Source organism: Olea europaea, unplaced genomic scaffold, assembly GCF_002742605.1.
Source record: "Olea europaea var. sylvestris unplaced genomic scaffold, O_europaea_v1 scaffold1572, whole genome shotgun sequence".
NCBI classification, from domain to species: domain Eukaryota; kingdom Viridiplantae; phylum Streptophyta; class Magnoliopsida; order Lamiales; family Oleaceae; genus Olea; species Olea europaea.
Window position 1 is genome coordinate 136,743 of NW_019233331.1, and position 21,134 is coordinate 157,876.

The 21,134-nt window shown below is 36.2% G+C and overlaps 3 protein-coding genes across 4 annotated transcripts in view; all 3 read right to left on the reverse strand.

The window, feature by feature from the left end:
* The window catches only part of LOC111376870, a 2,241-nt gene extending 2,127 nt beyond the window's left edge, over positions 1–114 (reverse strand). The window contains exon 1 of the mRNA XM_022999874.1: positions 79–114. Within this exon, the coding sequence (XP_022855642.1) occupies positions 79–114 (36 nt within the window). The remainder of the gene's footprint in view (positions 1–78) is intronic.
* Positions 115–584: 470 nt separating this feature from the next.
* Positions 585–21,134, reverse strand: part of LOC111376880 — a 32,430-nt gene continuing 11,880 nt past the window's right edge. The window contains exons 14-26 of one of the 2 annotated variants that reach the window (XM_022999885.1): positions 18,688–18,770; positions 17,710–17,858; positions 16,208–16,348; positions 15,980–16,087; positions 14,401–14,508; positions 13,825–13,929; positions 13,627–13,737; positions 12,630–12,805; positions 12,064–12,535; positions 11,796–11,903; positions 11,514–11,572; positions 10,546–10,712; positions 585–877 (exon numbers count right to left, since the gene is read on the reverse strand). In XM_022999885.1, coding sequence (XP_022855653.1) covers positions 600–877; positions 10,546–10,712; positions 11,514–11,572; positions 11,796–11,903; positions 12,064–12,535; positions 12,630–12,805; positions 13,627–13,737; positions 13,825–13,929; positions 14,401–14,508; positions 15,980–16,087; positions 16,208–16,348; positions 17,710–17,858; positions 18,688–18,770 — 2,065 coding nt within the window. In that variant the 3' untranslated portion in view covers positions 585–599. Of the gene's footprint in view, positions 878–10,545; positions 10,760–11,513; positions 11,573–11,795; positions 11,904–12,063; positions 12,536–12,629; positions 12,806–13,626; positions 13,738–13,824; positions 13,930–14,400; positions 14,509–15,979; positions 16,088–16,207; positions 16,349–17,709; positions 17,859–18,687; positions 18,771–21,134 lie in introns of those variants that run through there. The other variant, XM_022999886.1, reaches the window with a different exon arrangement.
* Positions 884–9,181, reverse strand: LOC111376881. The gene is made up of 12 exons (XM_022999887.1): positions 8,975–9,181; positions 7,997–8,145; positions 6,495–6,635; positions 6,268–6,375; positions 4,687–4,794; positions 4,111–4,215; positions 3,913–4,023; positions 2,955–3,130; positions 2,389–2,860; positions 2,121–2,228; positions 1,839–1,897; positions 884–1,091 (listed from the first exon to the last, which is right to left on the reverse strand). Exons 1-12 carry the CDS (start codon positions 9,171–9,173, stop codon positions 1,019–1,021), a joined length of 1,809 nt encoding a protein of 602 aa, XP_022855655.1. The 5' UTR covers positions 9,174–9,181; the 3' UTR covers positions 884–1,018.

Consider the following 21,134-nt stretch of genomic DNA (forward strand, 5'->3'; position numbering starts at 1 on the left):
GACGATGGGTGTCCAGGCCAGCTCATGCACACCTCGATTAATCCCACGGGACCATGAAGTTTACAACCGGGTACTCACCTCAGTGGCCTTGAGGATACTCAAACTGGTAACCATTGGGGAGTAAACTCAAAGCCTAACTACTGAGCTACCCTTCAGGGCTGAGAGTTCAAATATACCACAGAAAAATTTTGCAGATCAACTTTTATTGGTTTCAACAATATGTAACGGACGATTAGCACTTTTTTCTAACATCTAGACAGACTAAAAAAAATGAGAAAGAAATCATGATAAAAAAAGCAAATTAAATTACATGGACATGTTAGTCAAGTCAATTGCCTGTGTTGGAAGGAAGTAGCATGTATATATGTAAACAACTTCAATTCACCTTGCCTGTGTTGGAAGGAAGTAGCATGTATATATGTAAACAACTTCAATTCACCGAGACAATCTTTAAAATAGTATATAATATTATGTTTGTGACGCTGGGTGTGAGAATAAGAAGCGTCATATTAGGTGTATCCAAGAACAAATAGATCCAAAACTAGGATGAATTGGGTACTTAATCCTTGGAAAATCCTCAATATACAAAACTTATGTACCTAAAATAAACTGAATAAAATAAAGATGGTGCAGGAATCACTACAAGAAATTAGAAGACTCACATTGTCATCTAGCATATGTAACATGCTAATTAGTCCTCCCAATGCCGAAACCTTGGTATTTGACAGGAACATCATCAAATTCACATCCTGCAAGTAGTGCAACATAGTTTCTGCAATTTCTTTTGATGTTTTCCATGCTGATAGATCCCACAATTCTAATCCCAAATCTGATCGTAAACGAACAGTGTCATACAAGTAGACATCCTTGAACTCTGGTAAAAAACAATCACGTTTATGTTTATATGTATCCAAGAAGCTCGAGTCTATCAGATACTGCGAGAGCTCTTTGAATGGTCTATTATCGATGAAACGGCCCTCCAGTTCTCCTTGCATGTGGTAAAATAGATCATTGAGTACTAAATTGTGCAAATCTTTTCCTTCACTGAAATTCCACGGAAGGAAAAGTAGACATCAGCGCAAGACAATTTGCTGTAGAACAACGGCAAAGAAATTGACATCATTACTGAATTTCAGGTGCAGAACATAAGCCAGATAATGTAAATTTACTGAATCTTCTAAGCGTCTTCCTGCTAAAAACCTTAGTATTCTTTCTAGTGCACAGCTCCCACGCATGTAGTGCTTTTAAGTGTCACTACCACCATGTGACAGGCAAGAAAACAGAAGGGAAAAACGATACACAATTAAACAAATAATGTAGAAGAAAATCCCGGTCCTAAACCAAGCTATAACTCCTGTTTTGACAGTCAATATGCTGGAAACCGGGAAATATTATATGCACGCTTCAGCTCCTAGATATAGTGCAATAGAGAGAAAAAAAGGGAACAACGATATGTCATTCTGAAAGCAACTAGCACTAAATCAAGAAATAGACGAGCAATATTGAAGCTACGAAGCCATCAAAGTCGAAGCATATATGTGAGAGCCCACAAGAAGCCCTTCCTGCGTAGCATAGGTGGAAGCCGAAGAAAGCCTTCTTCCTGGAGGCCCAAGCCATCAGTGAGATATCACTCTATTGACTTTCAACAGCAAAATCATACCATTGTTCAAAAGACAGAACCTTTAAGGTATGAAGCAGCAAGAACAAATTAAATCCTAATAGTGGTTTAAAACTAACACAAAAAAAATAAAAAATAAAAATCAGAGAAACAACACATTTCTAAGAATAATCTCAATTGCATAATATTCCATGTGAATGAGGGATTGTTGATAAAGTACCTATAACCACGCTCTGTGTATTGTGTTAACAATTCTGAAAAGGCTGGCAACTTGCTCAACTACAGACAGGAACAAGAATCTGAATTAGAAGTTTCAGCAAGGGTACATCTCGTCAAATGTAATAAGCGTTAAAAGAAAATGTATTATTGCATAAGAATTTTCATGACCTAGTAATCAATAACTATTTGGTAATTATTTTATTTCCTGTTAAGGGTGTGGGGCTTAAACTGCTTATAGATATTGCAAGAAACAGTAACTTAACCAATCAAGTAAAAGAGAAACCTTCTGTGACAAAATAGTTATTTTTTCAACCAGTGATACAGACAAACTTCCGAAGTCACCAGTTTTTAATTTTCGCATCATATGCACAGCAAATAAACAAGCAGCAACCTGCAAAGTTAAACAATGAACATACGATTTTAGAATCAACGAATCAATGTTTGGACCGAATCTCAGCAAATGATAAGAAAAAAACATATCAGATGTATCAACAGTTCCAACAAAGGATGCAGATGAAAGAAGGGATACAGACAAAGCATACATAACTCACCTTTGCACGGATGTGAGTACTGTTATCATATTCACATGAAACACATGACTTGATCAGGTCAGTCAACAATGAATTCTCACACCAGGTTGAGAAGATATCCTTTAGGCTAGTGAGATTGGCATCTTTTGGAATTTGCGAATCATCTGACTTTTCTCCTCCATCAGTTGATTTAGACGATTGCTTTACAAGTAATGCAGCACGCATAAGCTTCTTTTGCAGGAATATCTCATAAGCCAATATTTCAAAAACCTTCGATTGACATTGATGTCCGTAAGCTAGATTTTGAAGCTCCATTTCGGTCAAATTTCCAGACAAATCATCTTTACTACTGGAAATAAGCGTGACATTGTTGGTCAATTGTCTCCAGAACTTATCCGATTTTTTTAGCAGCTCCAAAATATTTGTGAACTGAGGGGCACTTTGCCACAGTGCCTTGAGGAAATCCAACACATTTAACAATATAGTGGGTTTGCTGAAATAGAAATCATCAAATCAAAGATGTACTGTGGTCTAGAAAGAAAAGAGAACTGTGTAGGTCGATGTAATTAGTTAAAAAGATAGGCAACCTTCTCATTAGATCCTCAGATCTTCTAACATATTGCAAAATTGCATCTAAAAGACTGATTTCCTTGGAGAGCAACAATCCATAGTCAGCTTTATCTGGCTGCTGCTCACAGTCAGTATTGCCCAGTTGGGCATTTAAATTCTCTTTGGAAGCAATAACGGCAATGCAAAAGGCAGGCTGCAATTAGAAACAATCAGCACCAAAAGAATGCCAATAAAATCTAAATACAACATATTACGAAGATTGAAAACAATTTTTTTTTTTTTTTTTGGCTAGCAATGAGAACCTGATGTAAAACCAAAGGCAATAAGGCAGAGGCCACAAGAGATTTTTGTAAAATGATGTTACATAGATGTTTAGCGACATCAAACACTCACCAATACATTCCCCATAGATGGAGATACGAAACATACAATAACAATGCACAAGTAAAGGGAGGAAACAGTTTCAAATTTGAAATTATAGAATAGATCTCTATCTTTTTGCCTTTCCCCCAACTATATATCCAGAAAGCTATTAATGCGGAGGCATACAATTCACAATTAGTAGGATAAGCTGACTGCAACTTCAGCAAATATCAAAGCAATTGGCAACAAGCTCTTAAAGATGAACAGTTGGTCTATGTCAAAGCAAGTGCATGTGTAGCTGTGGAAGTAGTTCAACTGCATAATTTTGTTCCAGTATGGTGCTATGCAAATGGATATAGGAGCAACCAGCCATGAGTCAATCAAAAAAATACAATTCAAATCGGCATAATCTTTTTCGATCAAACAGAACTTAAAGTGATAAATGACTATGAACAAGATATCCTGAAACTCAATCTTTTACTCATACTTAAAAAAGGATAGCCTACGGAAGCTACAGATACAGAATCATGTGGGACATTACTTATTACACACCATGGTGGCAGTTGAGGAAGTCTTGACTTCAATCAAAAGACGAGACTTAGAACTTCAAACCTGATAGCGTGCAGAAAATATGAGCAGCTTCAATGTGGCAACAATGAGATCTTCACTCCAAGGTAACTGCTCAGAAATAATTCTATAAATAGAATTCTTACAAATGTCAACCTGCCACGAAAATTTAGTCAATCTAAGATGGTCTACAGATTTTCTCAGCTGAAGAAAATAATCACAGTTTCATACACTGGGCCAAACCTGCTTATCATCCAGACCAAAACTGGCATTGCTAAATGTAGATGAATGCGAAAAATCCACAACAAATAACATGGACAGCAACCTTGCAGCACTAGTCTGTATCTTCTGTGTGAAACAATGAAAAAGGAATTGTAACCAACGAAATGCAGCACAAACCATCTAGAAGGTAAGCCACTGAATATATTATTGGTCCGTATGAGATGCAACAAATACACGCAAAAAGGTGCCTGCATAACTCACAACCATTTCAAACTTAAGATGTATATGTAATTTAATCAGTCAGTGAAGCTTGAGTTAGTATGATCATAGGATGTCAGTCTCAGTCATCTTTCCCTTCGCAGAAGCAAAAATTGCACATGCCAACTTCAGATCTAGCTTAATAAGAAATATCGGAAGCCATCACACACAGAAGGTATTAACAAGAACCCAAATAGTGCAAGATAACACCAAGTAGTGATTCTCTGAAATTTAATTAATATCTTATCTTTGAACACCTTCATATGTTTTAAAAGTGATATAACCTAAAGATGATGATGAAAATTGTCATTAATGAATAGTATGGAAAATTGATCATACAGGATTGTGGAAGTATGATAACAACGACATGGCAGCAGCAGCCACAGGTATTGGCTTTGTAGTTGGTGACAGCATTGCTTGATGAAATACTGAAATACTCACAAGATCCTGAAAAAATTGCATAAGCAACTGTTATTTTGTACTGAAATAAGAAGTTAAAATACATCAACCATATATGCATTGATAAATGTCAGTAATAGTGTTATAAGAATCGTAAAGCATGATTAGGCGCGGAGGCCAAGCTTCATGCTTTATGAGCCTATGCGTAAAAAAGCTTTTTCTTGTTTTTAATATTATTTTAAAATTTTAATCATTCAATAATTAATATAATACATACCAAACATCTAAAATTATAATATACTATGCCCTTGTTTGAGCCACATTCATCTAAAAATTCATTTTTTTCAAAATTCATTTTCAACCACAAATTCTTCAATAAAATAATATTACACGCATATCCAAAAATTTTCCTTAATTTTTAACCACACATCCTCTATCAATCTACTATTCAAAATGCATTCTTTCCCTCAAAATAGGACTCAAACAAGGGCTATATTTACTTAATAATTCATGAAATTAGTCAATTATAAAATTTCAAATTTTCACAAATGCAAAAGCTAGACTATTTTCTAATGTGTTTCATTTTTTATTTTTTTTTACAAATAAAGTCATTTAAAAACTTGAAACTAAAATCAAATAAAAAGCTTTTAAAAATGGAAAAAAAAATACTAATAAAGCGTGACTAGGAGCGCGGTTAATTTTGCGCTCTCTGCCAAGGCATGGTGTTCCGCCTGATCCTAGGCGGTGCCGCGTTTTTTAGAAGACTGGTCACTACAAGAGGTCTCCAAAATACCGATCAATTAGAGAATAACTAGTCACTCCCTCTCAATATTCCTTTTAGAGTTGAACCTTAAAAGTACTCCCTCAGTAAAGAACTACCACAGGTTTCCAAGTAGCTCTCTCTCTCCAGTGAGTCTAAGTAGGAGTTTAATCGAATTTTCTTCTTGATGATACTATACACAAATCAGTGTCATTCTGTTGACGGACATTGAGGCAATTCTGTATATCCTCCAGGTACTTTGGCAGATTAACAAAGATGATTAAAAAATGTAACACTGGATAAGAGTTATATTATTCCAGCACTATAGTATAGCAATAGGCAAGACAGAAGATGAAGGAGTTAATCAACCACCCAATCCCACCCCAAAGGAGAAGCAGCGCTGTTCAACATGCACAGACGATGCGACCCGACGCCAATCAGGGTAGTATATAAATCAAAACGTAAAGGGAATGTGAATCGAGTGTGAAGAAAAATTGGAAGGTAAGGGGCACAACTTATGTATTAGATCTTCATTTACAGATAAAATCCCCCCAAAAAATCAGATTTTCTTTTTTCCCTTAAATATCTGCAACACATCACTGTAATCAGTTCCCTTCCATACAAAAAAAAAAAAATAATAATAATAATAATAATTGTGAGGTGGTCAATTTAGTCAAGGTTGAAGGCATGCACCATCATTCAGTTTTCAGAAATTTTGAAACTAAGCAAATACCAAGTACAATAACTTTTGAAAAGCATACCTTCGAGAGATCAGATACCATACTGGCAAGAACATCCAAACCAGAAGATATGGCCAGTTGCAATCCTTCGATATCCGTCATCTCAATCAGGCGGCTAAACTGAAGTTTCTATTGGGCGCAGGTGTAAAATGAAAACAAGAAAAAATTGAGATTAATAAGGAGACTATGATTTTCACATTGTGCAAAAATATACTTTAGGATAAGGAAAAAAAGGCAGCATAGTCAACCTCCAACCCATGTGTAGTTGTACAAACAATTCGGAAAAGTGCACTGTGGATGGAAGCATCACAAAGCAGAATATCTCGAACGACCTCACCAAGTTTCCAATGGGATAAGACTGACAATATATATTTCACAACTTCAAGAGCCTAAAAAATGAATAAACCATGAGATCAATTCTGTCACACCCACAAGAACATTTCTTAACAGACAAAACACACAAACCTACTAATAATATTCAGCCTACACAAGCAAAGAACAGTAGTAGGCATTTTGAAGTCAAAAAGTTGGATGCCCAACAATAACATCCATGTCCTACTACTAAGGAAATGAAACCCATTTCAACAGAAATTTGGAATTGAAAATCTAGAAATTCATCTTAGTTTCTATCATACGAAAAAATATGAGCATATCAAGTGAAAAATAAACATCCTTATCAAAGGAAATAAGGCAGTTTCTATATGCCACTACAGTTGATTCAAAATAAATTACAAACATTGAACAAAGATGTCTGGTCCACTGACGTAAGCTAAACCTGTGAAGTCCAATACCTTCACGTGCTTAACTAAACAAAAGTATCAGATGTTCGCATGCCTAAGGAAGTCACAAGTAACATCACTGTTCATTGGATTCGGAAGGGCCTACTTCGTTAGGACTGGGGAATTGTGTCGATTCTTCCTGAACAGCCTGGAATGGAAATAAAATGAGAAGACGGCTTTTTATTATCATGCAGGATGGTTGTGAGAAAAAGGGTAGGGATCCTTGTACATACATGGTGTGTTGGGACATTTTTGGTGATCACAGGAATGGCTGAGGAACACTGAAGTTGTATATACAGGTTAGACCAGTTATTATGATCATTATTGAGCCCAGTTAAGGAGGGTTCCAATGATCCTAGGAATGGTTGCGACTTATGAACCACACACAAGTGTCTTGTGCATCATTACGTTATTGGAAACTTCGCTGTGTCAGGTTAAAGATTCTCGTGCAAAGTTAGAGTCGAGGGGCAGCCCTAAGCAATGACTTGAGCAAGATGTTTCAGAGGAAGTTGCAGATAACTTGCAATTGCATATGCACATAAAGTCTTACTCATTGGGCAATATCTCTCATAGTTTTTGATTGGTGAAGTGTGATGAGACATCAGCTCAGTAGACCTACATCCAGATCTTCTGATGGAACTGAGATGTGGAATACATGGACATAACCTGTTACAGTTGTTCTAAAGGATTTCTCTTTACATTCTTGTAGGGATTGTAAGGACCCATGATCTATCTATTGAGATTGCTATTACCTTGGAAACTTCTTGTTTACATACACTCTTTGCTATGATCTTACTGCAATTTTCAGTTTCAAACTTTACCGCCTTTTTATGACTTGAAGATCAGATTTTCCAAGTGAGAAAAGATTTAAAACTGAGTTGAGCATCATCTGTCTTATGTTACCAACAAAGGGATTTGGAAAACCAAGCACATTATATATTTTCGTGTGAGAGGAAGACAAAGATGGATACCTTTGTTGTCACCTTCCAGCGTGCATGCTTCACTTTATATTTCCAGAATTCATGATTAACAAGAACATACTGAAGGGAGAAAACAACAAGTGCAAGAACAACATCATTTTCAATTCCAATCTCCACGAGCCTCATTGTGAAGTCTAGCACTGCAAAATCATAAACCACAAAAGTTAAATACAGTTGGAAGGTTGCTTTTCTTAAAAACCAATCAATTAGATTTCCAAGGTTATTAAAATTTAATGAATGACAAGTTTTTCTCGAGGAAACAAATAAGAAGATAATTTGTCAAATGATACCACAAGGAACAGATAAGAAAAATCTCAATAGTAAGTTGTGAGAAGAAACCAAATTACACAAAACATGAAGAGCATTACATGGAACATGTGTTGGAAAATACGGAAATTTCAATCCAAAGATTAGGTTCAGAGCAGTTCTCCAATCCCACCTAATAAAATTTGAACTTTTTGTGTGCGCCAATTTCCCAAATCATATCCTACTAGACAAACAGAGCATGTGATACAGCACCTAATCCACCTTAATAAGTACAGATGTTTAGATTCAATACAGAATAGATTCATTCAGTTATTAAAAATAGAGATTGCTGCCACTGATAGTGTCTAAAATGAAATCGGTTACTAGGAAATCTAACGAGATTTCAAAATACAGCTAATCAAGCAATGGTATTGTTAATTGAGCCAAGAAAAAGGACAAATAATACACAGTTAGCATTTGTAACTCAAAAATATATGCAAAATCTTTCCATTAAAGGAACCAATACTCTTTCATGTGTTATTGGAAGGGGTAAATTGGCCCCAGGGTGTTGGGAGACAGATAGAAAGGAAGGATAGTTGCAGAACCACTGAGATTAAGGCTCAAGCTTAATTGCTGAACCAACTCCACTGTGTAAGCGTTAACACTTTCATTTCAAATCAAAGATTAAACAAACTGATAATAAGAGAGAGGAAAATAACTTGCCCGAAAGTGTCAGCGAGCAATCACTTTGTTCACAATCAATCAAGAGCATCTTGGCAAGCCTTCCAGAAAGCAACCACGATCCACTGAAGCAATTCAAGTGGAAGTAACCGCAATATAAGTTTCCTTTGATTTTCATATATACTATGTGCACTTGTGCATGAATTATGACTTGCATGCATGCATGCATACATATATACATACATGCGCGTGAGAAATGCAGGACGAATTAAAAAAATAGAAAGAAGAAGCAAGAAAGAGGGGACAAACCGGAGAAGAAGCAGAAATTCATGGGGGAGGGGGGGAGGGAGAGGAAGGAGAAGTCATAGGCAACAAACCACCAAAATATTCTTCAATTCATCAAAATTAATGAAATTACATCTCAATTAGGTTTAAATAGTAAAGACTGAAACCCTAAGTAGAATGGACTTGGGCCAACACAAGCCCAATTACATAAATAAAATCTAAAACATAAATAAAGTCCAACTAAAAATAAATAAAAAGTAGATGTCCTCATCAATTCTCCCGGGGTGGGAGAAAAACTCGACCCCGTCGAGTTGATAGATAGTATAGGCTACAGTCAATCTGATACTCCAAATGCGTCAAGTCAAGCTACGGGAGACGATCTTTCTGATGAACCAAGTAACGAAATTTCATGATTGATAGTACTGAAAACTGTAGCTTATTCCCAAGAATATGATCTGACCAAGGGGGGCGATCTTTCCTTCTAACAAAGTACTGATACTGGACTCCAAATAACCAATACTCATGCACCTCATCTTCAAGATTTTCACATAAGTGTATATAATGAGGAGCATAAGAAGCACGTCGATCTACCCAACAAACAAGGAAGTACCGAATCTTGCCATCATTGGTCAATACAACACGTTCATCTAAAATAACATCAATTTTATCTTTGTGTGCTGTGATAGATGGTATTGAAGTAGAAATATCGACATAATCAAATTGGGGGTCCATAAAGCTAAGTAGAATTAGATCATCAAAGGAAGTAACATGGTATTTGTAAGTAATGAAGTCCTCAATATTTAAAGCAGAGTGGTAGCCAAAATGTGATGAAAGGGCAATGACATGTGCATATGAACCAACATCTTTAAAACTTTAAAAGTACCGGCTTGCAATATAACATAATCCCCAATATTAAATTCAAAATATCGTTTATGCAAATTAGCTTGAGGTTTATATAAAGCATTACTTGCGTCATGTTGTTTATTGATCTCAATATGCAAGTTATGAAAATGTGATACAACTACCTCAACTGACATAAACACACTAGCATGTGGGTACATGGGAATAAGGTCTAAAGGTTTCCTAGGTTCACAACCATGAATAACTTCAAAGGAATTTAGACCTAAAGACCAGTTCACAGGATTGTTATATGTAATTTGAACAGTTGGAGGAATCAAGTCCCAATTCCCAAGATTTTTCTGGACTAGAGACTTGAATAAATTGCTAGGACTTTGGTTAACGACTTCATTTTGACCATCAGCCTGGGGTTGGTCTACAGTGGAGAATTTCGATTTAGTGCTAACCATAGGCAACTGGGCTCAACTCTGGTAAAAAACAATCACGTTTATGTTTATATGTATCCAAGAAGCTCGAGTCTATCAGATACTGCGAGAGCTCTTTGAATGGTCTATTATCGATGAAACGGCCCTCCAGTTCTCCTTGCATGTGGTAAAATAGATCATTGAGTACTAAATTGTGCAAATCTTTTCCTTCACTGAAATTCCACGGAAGGAAAAGTAGACATCAGCGCAAGACAATTTGCTGTAGAACAACGGCAAAGAAATTGACATCATTACTGAATTTCAGGTGCAGAACATAAGCCAGATAATGTAAATTTACTGAATCTTCTAAGCGTCTTCCTGCTAAAAACCTTAGTATTCTTTCTAGTGCACAGCTCCCACGCATGTAGTGCTTTTAAGTGTCACTACCACCATGTGACAGGCAAGAAAACAGAAGGGAAAAACGATACACAATTAAACAAATAATGTAGAAGAAAATCCCGGTCCTAAACCAAGCTATAACTCCTGTTTTGACAGTCAATATGCTGGAAACCGGGAAATATTATATGCACGCTTCAGCTCCTAGATATAGTGCAATAGAGAGAAAAAAAGGGAACAACGATATGTCATTCTGAAAGCAACTAGCACTAAATCAAGAAATAGACGAGCAATATTGAAGCTACGAAGCCATCAAAGTCGAAGCATATATGTGAGAGCCCACAAGAAGCCCTTCCTGCGTAGCATAGGTGGAAGCCGAAGAAAGCCTTCTTCCTGGAGGCCCAAGCCATCAGTGAGATATCACTCTATTGACTTTCAACAGCAAAATCATACCATTGTTCAAAAGACAGAACCTTTAAGGTATGAAGCAGCAAGAACAAATTAAATCCTAATAGTGGTTTAAAACTAACACAAAAAAAATAAAAAATAAAAAATAAAAATCAGAGAAACAACACATTTCTAAGAATAATCTCAATTGCATAATATTCCATGTGAATGAGGGATTGTTGATAAAGTACCTATAACCACGCTCTGTGTATTGTGTTAACAATTCTGAAAAGGCTGGCAACTTGCTCAACTACAGACAGGAACAAGAATCTGAATTAGAAGTTTCAGCAAGGGTACATCTCATCAAATGTAATAAGCGTTAAAAGAAAATGTATTATTGCATAAGAATTTTCATGACCTAGTAATCAATAACTATTTGGTAATTATTTTATTTCCTGTTAAGGGTGTGGGGCTTAAACTGCTTATAGATATTGCAAGAAACAGTAACTTAACCAATCAAGTAAAAGAGAAACCTTCTGTGACAAAATAGTTATTTTTTCAACCAGTGATACAGACAAACTTCCGAAGTCACCAGTTTTTAATTTTCGCATCATATGCACAGCAAATAAACAAGCAGCAACCTGCAAAGTTAAACAATGAACATACGATTTTAGAATCAACGAATCAATGTTTGGACCGAATCTCAGCAAATGATAAGAAAAAAACATATCAGATGTATCAACAGTTCCAACAAAGGATGCAGATGAAAGAAGGGATACAGACAAAGCATACATAACTCACCTTTGCACGGATGTGAGTACTGTTATCATATTCACATGAAACACATGACTTGATCAGGTCAGTCAACAATGAATTCTCACACCAGGTTGAGAAGATATCCTTTAGGCTAGTGAGATTGGCATCTTTTGGAATTTGCGAATCATCTGACTTTTCTCCTCCATCAGTTGATTTAGACGATTGCTTTACAAGTAATGCAGCACGCATAAGCTTCTTTTGCAGGAATATCTCATAAGCCAATATTTCAAAAACCTTCGATTGACATTGATGTCCGTAAGCTAGATTTTGAAGCTCCATTTCGGTCAAATTTCCAGACAAATCATCTTTACTACTGGAAATAAGCGTGACATTGTTGGTCAATTGTCTCCAGAACTTATCCGATTTTTTTAGCAGCTCCAAAATATTTGTGAACTGAGGGGCACTTTGCCACAGTGCCTTGAGGAAATCCAACACATTTAACAATATAGTGGGTTTGCTGAAATAGAAATCATCAAATCAAAGATGTACTGTGGTCTAGAAAGAAAAGAGAACTGTGTAGGTCGATGTAATTAGTTAAAAAGATAGGCAACCTTCTCATTAGATCCTCAGATCTTCTAACATATTGCAAAATTGCATCTAAAAGACTGATTTCCTTGGAGAGCAACAATCCATAGTCAGCTTTATCTGGCTGCTGCTCACAGTCAGTATTGCCCAGTTGGGCATTTAAATTCTCTTTGGAAGCAATAACGGCAATGCAAAAGGCAGGCTGCAATTAGAAACAATCAGCACCAAAAGAATGCCAATAAAATCTAAATACAACATATTACGAAGATTGAAAACAATTTTTTTTTTTTTTTTTGTTAGCAATGACAACATTTTTTTTTTTTTTTGGCTAGCAATGAGAACCTGATGTAAAACCAAAGGCAATAAGGCAGAGGCCACAAGAGATTTTTGTAAAATGATGTTACATAGATGTTTAGCGACATCAAACACTCACCAATACATTCCCCATAGATGGAGATACGAAACATACAATAACAATGCACAAGTAAAGGGAGGAAACAGTTTCAAATTTGAAATTATAGAATAGATCTCTATCTTTTTGCCTTTCCCCCAACTATATATCCAGAAAGCTATTAATGCGGAGGCATACAATTCACAATTAGTAGGATAAGCTGACTGCAACTTCAGCAAATATCAAAGCAATTGGCAACAAGCTCTTAAAGATGAACAGTTGGTCTATGTCAAAGCAAGTGCATGTGTAGCTGTGGAAGTAGTTCAACTGCATAATTTTGTTCCAGTATGGTGCTATGCAAATGGATATAGGAGCAACCAGCCATGAGTCAATCAAAAAAATAAAGGTGTGCAATTCAAATCGGCATAATCTTTTTCGATCAAACAGAACTTAAAGTGATAAATGACTATGAACAAGATATCCTGAAACTCAATCTTTTACTCATACTTAAAAAAGGATAGCCTACGGAAGCTACAGATACAGAATCATGTAGGACATTACTTATTACACACCATGGTGGCAGTTGAGGAAGTCTTGACTTCAATCAAAAGACGAGACTTAGAACTTCAAACCTGATAACGTGCAGAAAATATGAGCAGCTTCAATGTGGCAACAATGAGATCTTCACTCCAAGGTAACTGCTCAGAAATAATTCTATAAATAGAATTCTTACAAATGTCAACCTGCCACGAAAATTTAGTCAATCTAAGATGGTCTACAGATTTTCTCAGCTGAAGAAAATAATCACAGTTTCATACACTGGGCCAAACCTGCTTATCATCCAGACCAAAACTGGCATTGCTAAATGTAGATGAATGCGAAAAATCCACAACAAATAACATGGACAGCAACCTTGCAGCACTAGTCTGTATCTTCTGTGTGAAACAATGAAAAAGGAATTGTAACCAACGAAATGCAGCACAAACCATCTAGAAGGTAAGCCACTGAATATATTATTGGTCCGTATGAGATGCAACAAATACACGCAAAAAGGTGCCTGCATAACTCACAACCATTTCAAACTTAAGATGTATATGTAATTTAATCAGTCAGTGAAGCTTGAGTTAGTATGATCATAGGATGTCAGTCTCAGTCATCTTTCCCTTCGCAGAAGCAAAAATTGCACATGCCAACTTCAGATCTAGCTTAATAAGAAATATCGGAAGCCATCACACACAGAAGGTATTAACAAGAACCCAAATAGTGCAAGATAACACCAAGTAGTGATTCTCTGAAATTTAATTAATATCTTATCTTTGAACACCTTCATATGTTTTAAAAGTGATATAACCTAAAGATGATGATGAAAATTGTCATTAATGAATAGTATGGAAAATTGATCATACAGGATTGTGGAAGTATGATAACAACGACATGGCAGCAGCAGCCACAGGTATTGGCTTTGTAGTTGGTGACAGCATTGCTTGATGAAATACTGAAATACTCACAAGATCCTGAAAAAATTGCATAAGCAACTGTTATTTTGTACTGAAATAAGAAGTTAAAATACATCAACCATATATGCATTGATAAATGTCAGTAATAGTGTTATAAGAATCGTAAAGCATGATTAGGCGCGGAGGCCAAGCTTCATGCTTTATGAGCCTATGCGTAAAAAAGCTTTTTCTTGTTTTTAATATTATTTTAAAATTTTAATCATTCAATAATTAATATAATACATACCAAACATCTAAAATTATAATATACTATGCCCTTGTTTGAGCCACATTCATCTAAAAATTCATTTTTTTCAAAATTCATTTTCAACCACAAATTCTTCAATAAAATAATATTACACGCATATCCAAAAATTTTCCTTAATTTTTAACCACACATCCTCTATCAATCTACTATTCAAAATGCATTCTTTCCCTCAAAATAGGACTCAAACAAGGGCTATATTTACTTAATAATTCATGAAATTAGTCAATTATAAAATTTCAAATTTTCACAAATGCAAAAGCTAGACTATTTTCTAATGTGTTTCATTTTTTATTTTTTTTTACAAATAAAGTCATTTAAAAACTTGAAACTAAAATCAAATAAAAAGCTTTTAAAAATGGAAAAAAAAATACTAATAAAGCGTGACTAGGAGCGCGGTTAATTTTGCGCTCTCTGCCAAGGCATGGTGTTCCGCCTGATCCTAGGCGGTGCCGCGTTTTTTAGAAGACTGGTCACTACAAGAGGTCTCCAAAATACCGATCAATTAGAGAATAACTAGTCACTCCCTCTCAATATTCCTTTTAGAGTTGAACCTTAAAAGTACTCCCTCAGTAAAGAACTACCACAGGTTTCCAAGTAGCTCTCTCTCTCCAGTGAGTCTAAGTAGGAGTTTAATCGAATTTTCTTCTTGATGATACTATACACAAATCAGTGTCATTCTGTTGACGGACATTGAGGCAATTCTGTATATCCTCCAGGTACTTTGGCAGATTAACAAAGATGATTAAAAAATGTAACACTGGATAAGAGTTATATTATTCCAGCACTATAGTATAGCAATAGGCAAGACAGAAGATGAAGGAGTTAATCAACCACCCAATCCCACCCCAAAGGAGAAGCAGCGCTGTTCAACATGCACAGACGATGCGACCCGACGCCAATCAGGGTAGTATATAAATCAAAACGTAAAGGGAATGTGAATCGAGTGTGAAGAAAAATTGGAAGGTAAGGGGCACAACTTATGTATTAGATCTTCATTTACAGATAAAATCCCCCCAAAAAATCAGATTTTCTTTTTTCCCTTAAATATCTGCAACACATCACTGTAATCAGTTCCCTTCCATACAAAAAAAAAAAAAATAATAATAATAATAATTGTGAGGTGGTCAATTTAGTCAAGGTTGAAGGCATGCACCATCATTCAGTTTTCAGAAATTTTGAAACTAAGCAAATACCAAGTACAATAACTTTTGAAAAGCATACCTTCGAGAGATCAGATACCATACTGGCAAGAACATCCAAACCAGAAGATATGGCCAGTTGCAATCCTTCGATATCCGTCATCTCAATCAGGCGGCTAAACTGAAGTTTCTATTGGGCGCAGGTGTAAAATGAAAACAAGAAAAGAATTGAGATTAATAAGGAGACTATGATTTTCACATTGTGCAAAAATATACTTTAGGATAAGGAAAAAAAGGCAGCATAGTCAACCTCCAACCCATGTGTAGTTGTACAAACAATTCGGAAAAGTGCACTGTGGATGGAAGCATCACAAAGCAGAATATCTCGAACGACCTCACCAAGTTTCCAATGGGATAAGACTGACAATATATATTTCACAACTTCAAGAGCCTAAAAAATGAATAAACCATGAGATCAATTCTGTCACACCCACAAGAACATTTCTTAACAGACAAAACACACAAACCTACTAATAATATTCAGCCTACACAAGCAAAGAACAGTAGTAGGCATTTTGAAGTCAAAAAGTTGGATGCCCAACAATAACATCCATGTCCTACTACTAAGGAAATGAAACCCATTTCAACAGAAATTTGGAATTGAAAATCTAGAAATTCATCTTAGTTTCTATCATACGAAAAAATATGAGCATATCAAGTGAAAAATAAACATCCTTATCAAAGGAAATAAGGCAGTTTCTATATGCCACTACAGTTGATTCAAAATAAATTACAAACATTGAACAAAGATGTCTGGTCCACTGACGTAAGCTAAACCTGTGAAGTCCAATACCTTCACGTGCTTAACTAAACAAAAGTATCAGATGTTCGCATGCCTAAGGAAGTCACAAGTAACATCACTGTTCATTGGATTCGGAAGGGCCTACTTCGTTAGGACTGGGGAATTGTGTCGATTCTTCCTGAACAGCCTGGAATGGAAATAAAATGAGAAGACGGCTTTTTATTATCATGCAGGATGGTTGTGAGAAAAAGGGTAGGGATCCTTGTACATACATGGTGTGTTGGGACATTTTTGGTGATCACAGGAATGGCTGAGGAACACTGAAGTTGTATATACAGGTTAGACCAGTTATTATGATCATTATTGAGCCCAGTTAAGGAGGGTTCCAATGATCCTAGGAATGGTTGCGACTTATGAACCACACACAAGTGTCTTGTGCATCATTACGTTATTGGAAACTTCGCTGTGTCAGGTTAAAGATTCTCGTGCAAAGTTAGAGTCGAGGGGCAGCCCTAAGCAATGACTTGAGCAAGATGTTTCAGAGGAAGTTGCAGATAACTTGCAATTGCATATGCACATAAAGTCTTACTCATTGGGCAATATCTCTCATAGTTTTTGATTGGTGAAGTGTGATGAGACATCAGCTCAGTAGACCTACATCCAGATCTTCTGATGGAACTGAGATGTGGAATACATGGACATAACCTGTTACAGTTGTTCTAAAGGATTTCTCTTTACATTCTTGTAGGGATTGTAAGGACCCATGATCTATCTATTGAGATTGCTATTACCTTGGAAACTTCTTGTTTACATACACTCTTTGCTATGATCTTACTGCAATTTTCAGTTTCAAACTTTACCGCCTTTTTATGACTTGAAGATCAGATTTTCCAAGTGAGAAAAGATTTAAAACTGAGTTGAGCATCATCTGTCTTATGTTACCAACAAAGGGATTTGGAAAACCAAGCACATTATATATTTTCGTGTGAGAGGAAGACAAAGATGGATACCTTTGTTGTCACCTTCCAGCGTGCATGCTTCACTTTATATTTCCAGAATTCATGATTAACAAGAACATACTGAAGGGAGAAAACAACAAGTGCAAGAACAACATCATTTTCAATTCCAATCTCCACGAGCCTCATTGTGAAGTCTAGCACTGCAAAATCATAAACCACAAAAGTTAAATACAGTTGGAAGGTTGCTTTTCTTAAAAACCAATCAATTAGATTTCCAAGGTTATTAAAATTTAATGAATGACAAGTTTTTCTCGAGGAAACAAATAAGAAGATAATTTGTCAAATGATACCACAAGGAACAGATAAGAAAAATCTCAATAGTAAGTTGTGAGAAGAAACCAAATTACACAAAACATGAAGAGCATTACATGGAACATGTGTTGGAAAATACGGAAATTTCAATCCAAAGATTAGGTTCAGAGCAGTTCTCCAATCCCACCTAATAAAATTTGAACTTTTTGTGTGCGCCAATTTCCCAAATCATATCCTACTAGACAAACAGAGCATGTGATACAGCACCTAATCCACCTTAATAAGTACAGATGTTTAGATTCAATACAGAATAGATTCATTCAGTTATTAAAAATAGAGATTGCTGCCACTGATAGTGTCTAAAATGAAATCGGTTACTAGGAAATCTAACGAGATTTCAAAATACAGCTAATCAAGCAATGGTATTGTTAATTGAGCCAAGAAAAAGGACAAATAATACACAGTTAGCATTTGTAACTCAAAAATATATGCAAAATCTTTCCATTAAAGGAACCAATACTCTTTCATGTGTTATTGGAAGGGGTAAATTGGCCCCAGGGTGTTGGGAGACAGATAGAAAGGAAGGATAGTTGCAGAACCACTGAGATTAAGGCTCAAGCTTAATTGCTGAACCAACTCCACTGTGTAAGCGTTAACACTTTCATTTCAAATCAAAGATTAAACAAACTGATAATAAGAGAAAGGAAAATAACTTGCCCGAAAGTGTCAGCGAGCAATCACTTTGTTCACAATCAATCAAGAGCATCTTGGCAAGCCTTCCAGAAAGCAACCACGATCCACTGAAGCAATTCAAGTGGAAGTAACCGCAATATAAGTTTCCTTTGATTTTCATATATACTATGTGCACTTGTGCATGAATTATGACTTGCATGCATGCATGCATACATATATACATACATGCGCGTGAGAAATGCAGGACGAATTAAAAAAATAGAAAGAAGAAGCAAGAAAGAGGGGACAAACCGGAGAAGAAGCAGAAATTCATGGGGGAGGGGGGGAGGGAGAGGAAGGAGAAGTCATAGGCAACAAACCACCAAAATATTCTTCAATTCATCAAAATTAATGAAATTACATCTCAATTAGGTTTAAATAGTAAAGACTGAAACCCTAAGTAGAATGGACTTGGGCCAACACAAGCCCAATTACATAAATAAAATCTAAAACATAAATAAAGTCCAACTAAAAATAAATAAAAAGTAGATGTCCTCATCAATTCTCCCGGGGTGGGAGAAAAACTCGACCCCGTCGAGTTGATAGATAGTATAGGCTACAGTCAATCTGATACTCCAAATGCGTCAAGTCAAGCTACGGGAGACGATCTTTCTGATGAACCAAGTAACGAAATTTCATGATTGATAGTACTGAAAACTGTAGCTTATTCCCAAGAATATGATCTGACCAAGGGGGGCGATCTTTCCTTCTAACAAAGTACTGATACTGGACTCCAAATAACCAATACTCATGCACCTCATCTTCAAGATTTTCACATAAGTGTATATAATGAGGAGCATAAGAAGCACGTCGATCTACCCAACAAACAAGGAAGTACCGAATCTTGCCATCATTGGTCAATACAACACGTTCATCTAAAATAACATCAATTTTATCTTTGTGTGCTGTGATAGATGGTATTGAAGTAGAAATATCGACATAATCAAATTGGGGGTCCATAAAGCTAAGTAGAATTAGATCATCAAAGGAAGTAACATGGTATTTGTAAGTAATGAAGTCCTCAATATTTAAAGCAGAGTGGTAGCCAAAATGTGATGAAAGGGCAATGACATGTGCATATGAACCAACATCTTTAAAACTTTAAAAGTACCGGCTTGCAATATAACATAATCCCCAATATTAAATTCAAAATATCGTTTATGCAAATTAGCTTGAGGTTTATATAAAGCATTACTTGCGTCATGTTGTTTATTGATCTCAATATGCAAGTTATGAAAATGTGATACAACTACCTCAACTGACATAAACACACTAGCATGTGGGTACATGGGAATAAGGTCTAAAGGTTTCCTAGGTTCACAACCATGAATAACTTCAAAGGAATTTAGACCTAAAGACCAGTTCACAGGATTGTTATATGTAATTTGAACAGTTGGAGGAATCAAGTCCCAATTCCCAAGATTTTTCTGGACTAGAGACTTGAATAAATTGCTAGGACTTTGGTTAACGACTTCATTTTGACCATCAGTCTGGGGTTGGTCTACAGTGGAGAATTTCGATTTAGTGCTAACCATAGGCAACTGGGTTCTTTCAAAGTGAATAGGGAAATCATGGGATACAGAATCTGGAGTCCCAAGAAGAGCCTGGATGCCACCTAAGGAGGTGTCCTCACTATCATCATCAAAATCTTCAAGTTTAGGGTCATATGCTAGATCTTCAACGACTCTTCCATTGTATTCTTTCGTTCTTCTATGACTAAGGCTCGATTAGGACATTTGGAAGAGATGTGGCCAAAGTCCTTACAGCTAATGCATAGCAAGTGAGAAGTTTTTGGAGTTTCAAAAATTATACCCTTATTTTTCAAAATTGGAGGAGCATTAGACGGGGGAGGTCTTAGAAGGGACTTAACAGGAAGAAGTGGAGCCAATGAAACCGAAGGATGATTGTCATTACGCTTACTACATGAAGAAGATGACCTTGGACTATCACGACCTTTACACTTGTTTTTCTAAAGGGAAGGAACACTAGACTGGGAAGGCTCTATGATAGACTTATGATGAGATGACGCTAATGAGATGGGTGAACGATGGTGATCACGCTTTTCATATGCAGTACTAATAAGTAACTCGTAGTCCCGAGCTGAAGAATAAGCTTGATCAAGAGTAGTGATGCCTCGAAAGAAAAGCTCACGCCTAAGTTCATCTCGTAGACCTTGTATAAACCTATTTAAAGTCAGGGCCTCATCCTCAACGACATGACATTTCACTCGAAATTCCTCAAATTGAGCAATGTACTCAATTACTAGCCGATTCTCTTGTGTAAGGGTGCTCCATTGGGCAAAAATTTCATGATCTAAGCAACCATCGAAAGTAGGAATATCTAAGTCAATATCTCTAAAGAAACGCTCCTTACGACGAGGAAGAGAATGAGTATCATAATGACCATGGCCTTGTTCTCGCTCACGAACCTGA